Source organism: Salvelinus sp. IW2-2015, linkage group LG19 (assembly GCF_002910315.2).
Source record: "Salvelinus sp. IW2-2015 linkage group LG19, ASM291031v2, whole genome shotgun sequence".
In the NCBI taxonomy this organism is placed as follows: domain Eukaryota; kingdom Metazoa; phylum Chordata; class Actinopteri; order Salmoniformes; family Salmonidae; genus Salvelinus; species Salvelinus sp. IW2-2015.
Window position 1 is genome coordinate 5,056,853 of NC_036859.1, and position 15,414 is coordinate 5,072,266.

Genomic DNA, 15,414 nt, shown 5'->3' on the forward strand with positions numbered 1-15,414 from the left:
ATCTGAAACATTCCTGTTCAGTGGTGTAGAAACACCTCCTGCTGTGTTCAAATGTCAAATAATGACTTTTGACAGACCATTAATAACCATTATCAGTTAACATGTCAATGCTTATGTCAATTCCACGAAAGCCAGGTTTCGTCTTGTAGCTGAGGTTATCCCCATTACTTTCTAAATCAAAACACACGTGCACAGGTCGCAGCATAGGATAGCATTCACGTTCAGGACGATGTGACAGTAGTTTCTTTCACAGGCAACTTGATCAAGGGATGTGGATGACCTGCTGCTGGTCTTAGAGGGGTTGGGAAGAGGGCTGAGGAGGACCCTGCTGCTGTGTCTTAACCCTGTGATGTTCACCATGTCATGTGTGTCTTAGAGGGGTTGGGAAGCAGAAGACACTTCATTTTCTTACATAAAAACAGACAATAAAGCATTATTCTACCAACTCCTGAAGGTTCCTACTAATGACAAAGGCATCTTTGGACTGGGTTCCATGTTCGCTGTACCAGGGTGGGAGACCAGCTGTGTAGATAGTCCGTTTGGACCGTTTTCCTGTACTGCTAAGCATTCAAATTGTAACTAGTACTTTTGGGTGTCAGGCAAAATGTATGGAGTAAAAAGTACATACTTTTCTTTAGGAATGTAGTAATGTAAAAGTTGTCAAAAATATAAATGGTAAAGTACAGATACCCAAACAACTCCTTAAGTAGTACTTAAAAGTATTTTTACTTAAGTACTTTAACCACTGGTGGCAGGGAATAAAATATGTGACGGCCCGTATTACTGGTTGAGGTACATGACACTGTCATGCCATGTGATTCAAATATTAAATCAACAAAATCTAATTTCAATGCCTAACTTATAATAAAATGTTAACCTTAAAAGGGATTGTATCAGCTCCAATAATTCTGTCAGTTCACATGATGAACTTTACTGCATGTACAGTTATATACAGTACCAGTCAAAAGTTTGGACACACCTACTCATTCAAGGGTTTTTATATATTTTTACTATTTTCTACATTGTAGAATAATAGTGAAGACATCAAAACTATGAAATAACACATATAGAATCGTGTAGTACTGTATATATAATGGAAACAGTCATAAACTTAGTCAACAACATTTTTATTAATTAGTTGAGGGGTAATAATGCACAGGTAAAACAACACTTAAAAAAACATTTTTTTTAACAGTTCAGATTCAAAAGGTGTGGTGCCTCCCTAGTTAGGATATAGCTTCAGATCAGATCAACTCCAACATAGGAAAAACATTGTCTCATTTAGAACCAAACTAAGTATTCTCCTCAACATAACCAATCACCAAACGTTTTGCATCCACTCTATAACGGTCAATTTTCAAAACAAAGATTTATCGAAAGCTTGTTGAAATTGTAAATGTTTGTAAGATAAAACATTAAAGCGGGAAAATGGAATTTGTGAGAAAAAAAAAGGAAGACAGCTTAGCCTATGGACTTCCCAGGTACAAAAGTCACACCACACACAGTCCAGACTACTAAAAAGCTCCGGCGACAACACTCCTAATTCAAGCCTAGTTCAAGGGGTAGTAAGTGCACTAAATACAGAAACAAACACAGATACACACGCCTCCTTGTTGATCCTTAGATATCGACAAATGGTTTCTCAATAATTGTGTCCTGAAAATCAACATTTAAATGTGCATTATCAAACTTGTTAAAAACAGCGTACTTCTGAGAAAAAATTCAATAACTATTTCTTAAGCAAAGAAACAAAGGGATAGGGTAGGTGAATTTTTTCTCTCCATTAAATAAAGTAAATTAAAACAAAATATGGTGTTAACATATTTTTGCAGTTGCTGCTGTATTCTACGTTGGCTCAAACAGGATGTGTTTTCCACATCATCTCGGAAGACTGATAGGGTGAAGTATGAATATATGGTACCAGTCCATTGTGTGGACACACCAACTGTACTCACTGAAGGGTTTTTCTTTATTTTCACTAATTTCTACATTGTATAATAATAGTGAAGACATCAAAACTATGATATAACACATATAGAATCATGTAGTAACCAAAAAAGTGTTAAATATTTTATATCTTCAAAGTAGCCACCCTTTGCCCGGATGACAGCTTTGCATACTGTTGGCATTCTCTCAACCTGCTTCAAGAGGAATGCTTTTCCAACAGTCTTGAAGGAGTTCCCGCATATGCTGAGCACTTGTTGGCTGCTTTTCCTCCACTCTGCGGTCCAACTCATACCAAACCATCTCAATTGGGTTGAGGTCGGGTGATTGTGGAGGCCAGGTCATTTTATGCAGCACTCCATCACACTCCTTCTTGGTCAAATAGCCCTTACACAGCCTGGAGGTGTGTTTTGGGTCACTGTCCTGTTGAAAGACAAATGATAGTCCCACTAAGGGCAAAATAGATGGGATGGCATATCGCTGCAGGATGCTGTGGTAGCCATGCTGGTTAAGTGTGCTTTAAATTCTAAATAAATCACAGACAGTGTCACCGGCAAAGGCCCTCCACAACATCACACCTCCTCCTCCATGCTTCACGGTGGGAACCACACATGCAGAGATCATCCGTTCACCTACTCTGCATCTCACAAAGACACGGCGGTTGGAACCAAAAATCTCAGATTTGGAATCATCAGACCAAAGGACAGGTTTCCGCCAGTCCATTGTCAATTGCTTCTGTTTCTTGGCCCAAGCAAGTCTCTTATTATTGGTGTCCTTTAGTAGTGGTTTCTTTGCAGCAATTCGATCATGAAGGCCTGATTCACGCCGTCTCCTCTGAACAGTTGATGTTGAGATGTCTGTTACTTGAACTCTGCATTTTTTTGAGCTGCAATTTCTGAGGCTGGTAACTAATGAACTAATCCTCTGCAGCAGAGGTAACTCTGGGTCTTCCTTTCCATTGGCGGTCCTCATGAGAGCCAGTTTCATCATAGCGCTTGATGGTTTTTGAGACTGCACTTGAAATGTTCTATTTTGATTGACCTTCATGTTTTAAAGTAATGATGGACTGACGATTCTCTTTGCTTGTTTGAGCTGTTCTTGCCATATGGACTTTGTCTTTTATCAAATAGTGCTATCTTCTGCATACTACGCATACCGTGTCACAACACAACTTTAATGGCTCAAACTCATTAAGAAGGAAAGACATTCCACAAATGAACTTCTAACAAGGCACACCTGTTAATTGAAATGCATTGCAGGTGACTACCTCATGAAACTGGTTGAGAGAATGCCAAGAGTGGGCAAAGCTGTCAACTTTGAAGAATCTCAAATATAAAATATATTTTGATTTGTTTAAAACGTTTTTGGTTATTACATGATTTCAAATGTGTTATTTCATAGTTTTGATGTCTTCACTATTATACTACAATGTAAAAACAGTAAAAATAAAGAAAAACCCTGGAATGAGTAGGTGTCTCAACTTTTGACTGGTACTGTGTGTGTATAATATATATATATTGTAGATACAGTGCCTTTGAAAGTTCAGACCACTTGACTTTTTCCACATTTTGTTACATTACTGTGATATTCTAAAAGGGATATACACACACAATACAACATAATGACAAAGTGAAAACATGTTTTTAGAATTTTTTGCTAATTTATTAAAAATAACAGAAATACCTTATTTACATAAGTATTCAGACACTTTGCTATGAGACTCTAAATGGAGCTCAGGTGCCTCCTGTTTCCTTTGATCATCCTTGAGATGTTTCTACAACTTGATTGACAGTGCATGTCAGAGCAAAAACCAAGCCAAGATGTTGAAGGACTTGTCCGTAGAGCTCCGACACAGGATTGTGTCAAGGCACAGATCTGGGGAAGGGTACCAAAAAATGTCTGCAGCATTAAAGGTCCACAAGAACACAGTGGCCTCCATCATTCTTAAATGGAATAAGTTTGGAATCACCAAGACTCTTCCTAGAGCTGGTCACCCGGGGGAGAAGGGCCTTGGTCAGGGAGGAGACCAAGAACCCGATGGTCACACTGACAAGAGCTCTAGAGTTCCTCTGTGGAGATGGTTGTCCTTCTGGAAGTTTCTCCCATCTCTGCAGCAATCCACCAATCAAACCTTTATGGTACAGTGGCCAGACAGAAGCCACTCCTCAGAAAAAGGCACATGACAGCCCACTTGGAGTTTGCCAAAGGGCATGTAGAGGACTATCCAGACAATGAGAATCAAGATTCTCTGGTCTGATGAAACCAAGATTGAACTCTTTGGCCTGAATGCTAAGCGTCACATCTGGAGGAAACCTGACACCATCCCTAGAGTGAAGCATGGTGGTGGCAGCATCATGCTGTGGGAATGTTTTTCAGCAGCAGGGGCTGGGAGACTAGTTAGGATCGAGGGAAAGATGAACGGAGCAAAGTACAGAGAAATCCTTGATGAAAATCTGCTCCAGAGCGCTCAGGATCTCAGACTGGGCGAAGGTTCACCTTCCAACAGGACAATGACCCTAAGCACACAGCAAAGACAACACAGTAGTGGCTTCGGGACAAGTCTCTGACCGTCCTTGAGTGGCCCAGCCAGAGCCTGAATCGGATCGAAGATCTCTGCAGAGACCTGAAAATAGCTTGAGAGGATCTGCAGAGAAGAATGGGAGAAACTCCCCAAATACAGGTGTGCCAAGCTCGAGGCTGTAATCATGGATGTAATCACAATGTAATGAGTAAAGTGTCTGAATACTTCTGTAAATGTGATATTTACGTTATTTTGACATAATGGTTAAGATTGGTTGCATAACAGTATGAGTTTAGCACCTGTATTTATAGGACATATTGTAAAGTAATAACATTTCTGGAAAAACGGTCCTGGATGAACAAGCAGAGTAAATTGCACCATGTAACCATAACCTTTTCACAAACTGACACTACTTTCAGACTAACTAGATCATACACACAAGTGATTAGAAAAGAGATCTGCCGCTTTGAGAGAGCTATTCTGCTCTATTGATATAAATACACAGGAAACATTTCATGACATTTTGACTTAAATCAAATTATTACAATTGTTTTGTGAATTCAAGTATCTACTTTAAGTATTTATTATAGACAAAATATTAAAATGAGCTGATTGCACATTAGCATTTTCATAAATTAAAGACATTTCATTTAAACGTAATTTCCTTTTACGCTGAAATAGTTGACTGGCAGCACAGCCTAAAATGTATAGCATTTCTGAGGATCATTTATGGCTTAGTTTGGGTTTTGAATTCACTGAGGGGTGACATTTTTTTTATTTCACAGTCCTGGGTAACAACCCTCCATATAGGAGGTTTAGGTTCGAGTAGGGTGAAGCTGCCCCTTAGAAGCTGATCTATGGTCAGTTTTGTATCTTTACCCATAATTCTTAAGGTAAAAATTTAGGCAGGGCTGATTATAAATCTGTGTCTAAGGGCATCTTCTTCCCGGAGCGGAAAGTTTTTTTTTCTCTTTGCTCTTCATGTGCAAAAAGACAAAACGGACGGGAAGAGAGGAAAGGGGTTAGGGTTAAAGTGCAAGACAAGTCTTTTAATGACCGGGAATATGTCTTTATACATAACAACATCTAAGCCTTCATTTTAGGTTTTTATTTTGTACGTTTCATTAAAGATTAAACTAACTTAAACTTGTATTTAAAAAAAAAATTAACTGCAGCTCCCTTTTCTGAATTATTTAAATGCCCAGTGCAGTCAAAATTCACTTCCTCTTGTGTTTTGTATCATATTGTACCACAGCTGATGAAACTAACACTGTAAATGTGTGAAAACATTTGATCAGTGTTTTTTTCCTGATAGTTACTGGTAGAAAATTAAATCTACACAGAACCTTCTAATCAGCAGGTTTGCATGGGCGGGAGTTTCGGCTTGCTTGGTGACATCACCAGGCTAAATTGGTTAATACAACACTAACAAAGAGAGTTCCAAACCTCTCAGTTTTCCCCTCCCGACTCCGACAGTCCTAGGAAAATTCGAGCTTGAGAATTTTTGTCCATTTTAAAATGGGAACCTATTACTACAACATTCCCACATTTAATTCGGACTATGAGCTCCAATGGCGAAACCTATATTAAACAAAATCTACACATCTTCAAACTTTGTGGATATGCTGTTTACATTGCTTGGGTGTAGATATAGATTTTAGTGTAGAAATGTTTGCGTTAACATCCCCAATCACACGCCCCAAGGTCAAATAAAAAATTCAATAAAATCTCATATCATTTTGTGAAAATGGTGCTAACTTCCTACATTTCAGTGTAATTGAAACAAAGACTAACTACGTAGCTTAGCCAGAGCATCAGAACACAGTAAAGAATTTGATGTATGCGTTACAGTGTGGTCTTTCACTACTTTGAAAAGCCATAGAATACAAAGAGACAAAAACAAATTAGCATATTGCACTGTAGCAGACGGATCAAATAAACATCTCTACTTCGACATTCAGCTGCCACAATAAAAACGAACGAAAGACGCCAAAGTGTAAAACAACAAAAATGAAAAGGAGTGTGATCGCTTTAGACCAAATTTGACCTTCCTGCCTTGAAAGAAAGAGGGATGACGTCATTGCTTTGAGTATATACTGTATGTAGATAGATATAGTATATATACACAGTACACAGTATATCCATAAAAAAAAATCCCTAGCAGTACCTCACTATCCTAATAGAATATCCTTTGAAAAATCTCTCAAACACAACATGAATCTAAAGACATGAAGAGGGAATATGCGAACATTCATTTGAAATACTACTTTTGTTTACAAAAATAGATTTTTTACAGAGTAGGATTATAACTTTGATTACAATGAACCCCTGTTGTCAATAGTTTAACTGAAATGATGCTTGGAAATGGAATGGAGGAAACAAAATAAAATGACTGTCATATCAACATATACCAGTAGACAAACTGTATACAGTATATTTAATGTTAAAACGCAAAGATCTGAGTGCAGTTGTTTTTAGTTTTGTTCTCTGTCCGCCAGTCCTTGAGGTCTCCAAAACATCCTTGAGCTTACTGGCGTAATGTGGATAGATAGACATAGCCTCTCTGGCTCTTGGGTTGAAAGCAGAGCTACTCGGAGGGAGGGGGAACCCACTTGGGCTTACTCCTCCGTGTGGTGGGTTGGTTGGGCTGTCTGTTTAGCGTCAGGCTCCCTGGGTTTCCTGTCTCTGTCGGGACCGGGGTCGGGGCCATGTTCAGGGTGGGGGCTGAGTTTTGGGTGGTGCTGAAAAAAGTGTTTGTTTGGACGGGGGTGGCCTCAGGGGGGCGCTCTTTGGGCTTGCGGCCTCTCTTCTTTCCCATGGTGGCTCCGTTCTTAACCTCCGTTTTCTCGTGGTTGTCTGGCGGTTTGCTCCTGCTGCTGATGCTGCTGCTGGGCACCATGTGGCTGAAGGCTCGGAACCAGTTCTGTAACATGATAATGTTGAGGGGAAAACATTCAACTGCATGTTACTACAAGTGTATGACATCTACATGTGTGTTTTAAAATGTGTGTATGAATGAGTGAACATGTCATCTATGTGTTTTAAAATGTGTGTCTGAATGAGTGAACGTCTCACCTGTGTGTCTGAATGAGTGAACGTCTCACCTGTGTGATTTAAACTGTGTGTATGAATGAGTGAACGTTCTTTCACCTGTGTGTCTGGAAATGAAGTGACGTCTCCACACTGTGGTGTGTCTGATATTTGCCAGTGAACGTCTCACCTGTGTGTCTGAATGAGTGAACGTCTCACCTGTGTGTCTGAATGAGTGAACGTCTCACCTGTGTGTTTTAAACTGTGTGTATGAATGAGTGAACGTCTCACCTGTGTGTTTTACAATGTGTGTATGAATGAGTGAACGTGTCATCTGTGTTTTAAAATGTGTGTCTGAATGAGTGAACGTGTCACCTGTGTGTTTTAAAATGTGTGTATGAATGAGTGAACGTCTCAGCTGTGTGTATGAATGAGTGAACGTGTCACCTGTGTGTTTTAAAATGTGTGTATGAATGAGTGAACGTCTCACCTGTGAGTGTGTATATCAGGCCCACCTGTAAGGGACTGTTTTTGTATGTTCGTCTCACCTGTGAGTGTGTCTTGCTGATGTGGTATTTGACACCACTCTCTGAGCTGAATTCCTTCTGGCACAGTAAGCAGGTGTACTTCCCTGCATCGCCCTCTGCCTGCAGCACACAGAAACATACCCCAGGCAAGTGTAGGTACAAGTTGTCCCTGAACTCAACAGAGTGATACAGGGTCAGATATTTTTTTATCCATTTAAGGTCCTGATGGTCCTACCTGGTTACAGTTGGCTAGATGAGCTTTGAGTCCGGACACACTGGAGTAAACAGCTTCACAGCTCTGAAAACAGAGAGGAACAATAGCTGAGACACAACAATAGTAAACTGTGCCTATAAAACACGAACTTGTTCATTTTTAGAGACTGTTGAGCTCAGAATTTACAGCGCTGAAATGTATAAAAGCAACTGGATAACTTAAAATACCGGATTTATCTGAGATGGGTTTAATGTACAGAACATGTTGGCCAGAGATTCTTACTCCGTTGGAGCAGCAGATGAAGCCCTTCTCCTTGACCTCGTTCTTCCAGCTCTCCAGCAGCTTGGGACTGAACTTGGGAAGACCAGGACGAGTGTAGTTCAACTGGAGGAGGGAGACAGGGACCACATGTTAAATGTGTTTGTTTGTGGGTGTGTGTGTGTGTGTGTGTGTGTACCTGTCTATGTCTTACCCTTTTGCTGTCCGGTACCAGGTCATCTTTGATGCGACGCTTTGTGCCCCAGTCCTTGGCCAGTTCATCCTCTGCTATCTCCTGCAGGTGGAACACTGCTACCTGAGCAGACCGGCGTCTCACCCTGCCACTGGGAGTCCTCTCAAAGTCCTCCCCCAGCCCCTCTCTCTCCCTCTCTCTCCCATCCGTCTCCCTACCCGCAGACAACTCCTGACACTTTTCTTTTTCCTTCCTCTCTCTCTCCACGTGGTTCTGTTCCCTCCTTCCTGCAGGCTGTGGTGACTCTGTTCTCATCTGGAAGAGAGGAGGGACACAGCCCGGTCAGAGACCAATGACAAGAGGATTCACAGCGATTCAATCAATGACTATGGGTGTAATAAAGGACGAGAGGATGGGGAACAGAGAGCAATAGTAACTTTCTGTAGGGATAACTCTGTCACGGCTCGTTGGCCAAAGCCTATGGGGGAATGAATGGTTTCAAAAACAATTGGGATAAATGCAGAAAACAAGGTCTGTGGTCAACACAGGCTCAGGAGATCTTATACGTTTGGTTCTATGAGATAAATCTTCATAAGATAACGTCACTTTCTGTGAATTCGGAGCATTTATTTAATCAAAACAAGCACAGGAAGGCTTCAGAACTCATAAAGGTCATGTTAACTGACTGATATTATCATAGAACAAAACATATCTCCTAAGCCTGTGTTAACCTGACCTTATTTTCGGCTTTCATCCCAAAACCCCATTCTTTCTACGTACATTTCTGCCATAGGAATGGCTGAAACGAACCAGACCTAACTCATTTCCACAATTAACAGCATATATATGAAGTTTCAAGACACACTAGTCATAATAGTTTAATAGTAAACACAAACAGCTCTCCTCTTACCCCTCTGCCGGTGGTATTGTTGGTATTGCTGTTAGTGGTGGTGGTGGGGTGTTCAGTGCGGAGGTGGTAGTCTCTACCAGCCTTGGAGCGGTAGGTCTTCCCACAGTGCTGACACAGAAATACAGGCTTGTCCTCCTCTGATAGCTCTCTGCCACAGCGCTTCTGATGGTACTGGTATCCCATCAGACTGAAAAAATGGGCTGAGCAGCTCTGTGTGTGCAACATTTAAAAAGGGAGAAATAAAACATTCACATTAGACTGGAAATCAGGTCGGTGGAGCGGAGTATGGATTTGTCTAACGAAGGCAACCATCACATTGTGTCTATTATTCATCTAACGTTTTTTTTATTTTTTATATAGTCTAATTAACATAAACATATATTTCTCAGGAGAGATGGCCAACCATTTTTTTGTGGTTGTTTGACATAAGAATGAGATAGAGGTGGAGGAAAGTTTGAACATAAGAATGTCCATGGACGAAGAGAGGTTATTGTAAATGTCTCTGTCTCTGCAGCCCTGCCTCTTCCCCTCGCTGCACTGTAGTGTGAGGAATTGATAACAGAGTGTTGATGTATGTTTGGGCAGACTAACAAGAAAAACAGAGGAGAGGAGGGAGCGAAAAAGGAATGAGAGAAAGAGCGAGAGCGAGAGGGGTAAAGGGAGATGGAGGGGTGTTCAGCAGAAATAGAGAAGAACATTTTATACAATTGGAGAAGATAACAAGAGAAAGAAGTGGGGGTACAGAAAAGAGAGAGAAAGAAAGAAAACTTGTTGAATCAATGTCGATTCCATGTCATTTCAACCTAAAAAATTTGACGTTGAATTAACGTGGAATACTGATTGGATTTGCAAAAAGAAAGGGAAATGTCTTTTTTTCACCCAACCTAAATCCAATGACACGGTGACAATTTTAGTTGATTTAACATTAGTTGACAACTCAACCAAATGGAAATCCAAACTACACATTGAACTGACGTCTGTGCCCAGTTGGAGGAGAGAGTACATACCTCCCGAGGACACTTGATTCGTCCCATCTGTTTGAGTACTCTGCGCAGCCTCTCTCTCTCCTCCTGCCCGTCCCCCATCTGGTCCTCGCTCCCCAAAGCCTGAGGGAGGGGAAAACACAGCGTCGTACCAGTGTCCTGACTCCCCCGCCCCCCCCTCTCCTAAACCAGGCCTGGAAAATGTGATTTCCATCTGAGGCGTTTCGGGCGATGCCAGAATCATTAAACGGTTTCATGGCAATCCCGTTACTCTATGCATGTTATGACAGTTGTCAAACTAATGTTTTCACCAAGGTGTTTATCAGTGCCAAAAACATGCCTGATAAACACAGCAGCTGACTGCACAGCCAGAGAGAGGAGGAAAGGGTAGGGGGGCTACAGATTTGGGCAGTGATTAAGTGCATATGTGACCCGTTTCAAGAAGCTAGGCGTATGTCACATGTCACTACTTCACAAGAGAGGCCTTTAAATGTTTTTTTCATTTTTTATTTGATCAAGATGCGTTTTTTGGTCAGAAATGCCTTCTGGATCATGTGAACCTTCATTTGCCTTAATAACAAACTTGTATGCCGCCTGTAAATACAAATAAAATAGTTCAATTACGAGCCTAGTTGTTTTAGCCACGGGAAATTACAGGAACCTTCCTGCTAGCCATGATTGGCTGAAATAATGGATGGGCTGGACATGCCGAGAGATGAGTTCGGATTGGTCTGCCATGTAGCATGCTTCTGTCTATAACGTGAGCTGGTCAGTATATGTAGATAATCCTTTCTACCCCGGCTGTTTTTGAAAGATATCATGAAGAAGTGTTGCTACTGCTCTCAACATTACTACCCTGAAGTTGTGACAGACTACTTTCTGGAGGTCGGTCGCTGACTCTGAAAATGAATCAGACGATGAGGAAATCCCTGATTTAGGTAAAAACATTTTCACTGAACCAGACATTGTAGGGTCTCCTGATGACAGTGATGGGGAAGAAACGGCGATCAACAGTGTTGTTCACCGAGTTTTGAAATCAATGGAATGCTCGGTGGAAGCAGAGAGATGATTACCAAATGCATAGAGTCGAAAAGAGAACACAGAAGGCTGTTGTATAAAACACCTGACTCCGGATCACATCTTCAAAAAAATGGCAACCATGGCACCCATGACAGAGAGGGAGAAGCATTCATCAATTTATACAGGTAAGAGTCTAGCTGCATTTTCAGATATTATACGTTTCTAATTTAGTCAGAAAGTCATTTTCATTGCAAGTTAAAGCGTACTGTTAGCTAGCTAGCTAAGGTTAGCTGGCTGGCTGGCTAACATTACATGTATGAGCTGTGTAGTAATATTATATCTCAATAGCCATTTGTATTGCTAGTTATAACTTCATGTTAGCTAGCTAACATTGAACCTAGTTGGTTAGCTAGCTAACATTGAACCTAGTTGGTTAGCTTTACTTACCTGCAGATTCATGCATGGTAGTATAGGTTGGGATTATGGGTAAAAACAAAAGATTTCACTATGCAAGTAACCGTTTCACTGTACCGTTTACACTTTCTGTATCCTGTGCATGTGACAAATAAACTGAGATTTTATTTGATATAGTTTGTGTTTATCAGAGACGGTAAGGTGAAGAACAACATGACCTGCACCAAAGTCGGATTAGGAAATAGCCCAAGAACTAGATAGTGTATTTTTACTACTACTTTCTGCTACTACTTTCATCCCCTTTTAGTCTTAATCTTTGATTGTTTGCTACACTACCTTATTCACTCTGTTTAGCACACATGTGAGTTCTTAAAGAGATGGGTGGGGCTAAGGACTAAGAGGGTGTGAACGATGCTAAATGGTTGTAGACAAAGAAGAGCTCTCCAGTAGGTGTACCAAAACACTCATAGGCCATTTTCTGAAAAGTGTATCAACATTCCAAGCAGAATGACTTTCCCATTGTTTCTCAACTGCAGTGTATGATTTGCCATTTTCTAGCTCTGAGTGTATACTTTTATCCAATGTAAAAAACACAATTTCAAAAGTCAGAAGTTTACATACACCTTAGCCAAATACATTTAAACTCAGTTTTTCACAATTCCTGACATTTAATCCTAGTAAAAATTCCCTGATTTAGGGTCACAACTTTATTTTAAGAATGTGAAATGTCAGAATAATAGTAGAGAGAATTATTTATTTCAGCTTTTAATTATTTTATCACATTCCCAGTGGGTCAGAAGTTTACATACACTCAATTAGTATTTGGCAGCATTGCCTTTAAATGGTTTAACTTGGGTCAAATGTTTCAGGTAGCCTTCCACAAGCTTCCCACAATAAGTTTGGGTGAATTTGGCCCATTCCTCCTGACAGAGCTGGTGTAACTGAGTCAGGTTTGTAGGCCTCCTTGCTCGCACATGCTTTTTCAGTTCTGCCACACATTTTCTATAGGATTGAGGTCAGGGCTTTGTGATGGCCTCTCCAATAATTTGACTTTGATGTCCTTAAGCCATTTTGCCACAACTTTGGAAGTATGCTTGGGGTCATTGTCCATTTGGAAGACCCATTTGCGACCAAGCTTTAACTTCCTGACTGATGTCTTGAGATGTTGCTTCAATATATCCACATAATTTCCTCCTCATGATGACATCTATTTTGTGAAATGCACCTGTCCCTCCTGCAGCAAAGACCCCCAACACATGATGCTGCACCCCCGTGCTTCACGGTTGGGATGGTGTTTCTTCGGCTTGTAAGCTTCCCCCTTTTCCTCCAAACATAACGATGGTCATTATGGCATACAGTTCTATTTTTGTTTTCATCAGACTAGAGGACATTTCTCCAAAAAGTACAATCTTTGTCCCCATGTGCAGTTGCAAACCGTAGTCTGGCATTTTTATGGTGGTTTTGGAGCAGTGGCTTCTTCCTTGCTGAGCGGCTTTTCAGGTTATGTCGATATAGGACTTGTTTTACTGTGGATATAGATACTTTTGTACCTGTTTCCTCCAGCATCTTCACAAGGTCTTTTGCTGTTGTTCTGGGATTGATTTCCACTTTTCGCACCAAAGTACGTTCATCTCTAGGAGACAGAACACGTCTCCTTCCTGAGCGATATGACGGCTGCGTGGTCCCATGGTGTTTATACTTGCGTACTATTGTTTGTACAGATGAACGTGGTACCTTCAGGCGTTTGGAAATGGCTCCCAAGGATGAACCAGACTTGTGAAGGTCTACAATTTTTTCTGAGGTCTTGGCTGAATCTTTTTGATTTTCACATGATGATGTCAAGCAAAGATGCCATGAGTTTGAAGGTAGGCCTTGAAATACATCCACAGGTACACCTCCAATTGACTCAAATTATGTCGATTAGCCTATCAGAAGCTTCTAAAGCCATGACATTATTTTCTGGAATTTTCCAAAGCTGTTTAAGGGCACAGTTCAACTTAGTGTATGTAAACTTCTGACCCACTGGAATTATGATACAGTGAATTATAAGTGAAATAATCTGTCTGTAAACAATTGTTGGAAAAATTACTTGTGTCATGCACAAAGTAGATGTCCTAACTGACTTGCCAAAACTATAGTTTGTTAACAAGAAATTTGTGGAGTGGTTGAAAAACGAGTTTTAATGACTCCAACCTAAGTGTATGTAAACTTCCGACTTCAACTGTAGGTCCGAATCCAGGTGGTGGGTCACAGATATTGAGAGAACAACTCTCTGGATTGAAATGCAACTGTGGATACACACTCGGGTGCATCTTAATGGCCTAAATTAGCATCCACCGTTTTGGTTTCTCTTGTGTTTTTAGATCTGGACAGATCTACAGACTATTGAGATTGAGATACATCCTTAGTCTGCGAGGGAAAGGAGGGGGATAAAATGGTAGATCAGAGGAAGACATGTAAGTCCCACACTAAAGCAAAGCAAAGAGAATCATGTCACAGTCAGGCCCTGAGGCTAGAGAACACACACTCCCGCCAGCCTTAGATTCACCAGGGGACACGGCAGAACCACCAGCATTTCTTTTAAAAACCTATATCAGACATGAGAGAGAAGGAAAGGGGTGAGAGAATGAGAGAGAAAGAACGATATGGAAATGTGGTGAGAGAGAAAGAATGAGAGTGGGAAAGAACGATATGGAAATATGGTGAGAGAGAAAGAATGAGAGTGGGAAAGAACGATATGGAAATATGGTGAGAGAGAAAGAATGAGAGTGGGAAAGAACGATATGGAAATGTGGTGAGAGAGAAAGAATGAGAGTGGGAAAGAACGATATGGAAATGTGGTGAGAGTGTGAGAGGAAGAGAGAGAGAGGGAGGGAGAGACTGAGAAAGAGAGGGGGAGGGAGTACTAGAGAGAGGGATAGAGAGGAGAGAGAAAAATCAGGAGGTAGTGTATCACAGTGGCAGTTACAACAACAAGGTCAAAGCCAGCAGGTGACCTCTGTCACTGTGTCATCCTGCTGCTGTGTTTTCCCACGCTGCACTGGTGCTCAGCCATGTGACCAGAGGACACACACTGGGTACAGATTAGCAAGGATGCCACTTCTGCAGGTAATTCAGAACAACACAAACACACACACATACACCCACACAGACACAAACGAAAGTGTTTGGGACATGTTAGTTAATTAATATTTCATTATACTTTTTAAGATAGTCGTTTTGAATTATTCAACAAACTTAATTGGAGAGCCATTCCACTAACAAAGGATAGATATGTCTCTACTGCACCAGAATGTAATGTGCAGAGTCTGAAGACATAAGGTCTTAAACAGTTTTACTTCAGTTGTACAGAGGGCATAACTCCTCTTAGATTTAAACAAATCAGCTATGATGGCAAGGC

General features: G+C 40.9%; 1 protein-coding gene across 2 annotated transcripts in view; it reads right to left on the bottom strand.

Moving 5' to 3' along the window:
• Positions 1-1,110: 1,110 nt before the first annotated feature.
• The window catches only part of LOC111979653 (zinc finger protein 512B-like), an 86,367-nt gene continuing 72,063 nt past the window's right edge, over positions 1,111-15,414 (bottom strand). For both annotated transcript variants that reach the window (XM_024010269.3, XM_024010268.3), the window contains exons 12-18: positions 10,605-10,703; positions 9,598-9,807; positions 8,709-9,002; positions 8,519-8,620; positions 8,258-8,320; positions 8,044-8,142; positions 1,111-7,388 (exon numbers count right to left, since the gene is read on the bottom strand). In XM_024010269.3, coding sequence (XP_023866037.1) covers positions 7,053-7,388; positions 8,044-8,142; positions 8,258-8,320; positions 8,519-8,620; positions 8,709-9,002; positions 9,598-9,807; positions 10,605-10,703 — 1,203 coding nt within the window. In that variant the 3' untranslated portion in view covers positions 1,111-7,052. The remainder of the gene's footprint in view (positions 7,389-8,043; positions 8,143-8,257; positions 8,321-8,518; positions 8,621-8,708; positions 9,003-9,597; positions 9,808-10,604; positions 10,704-15,414) is intronic.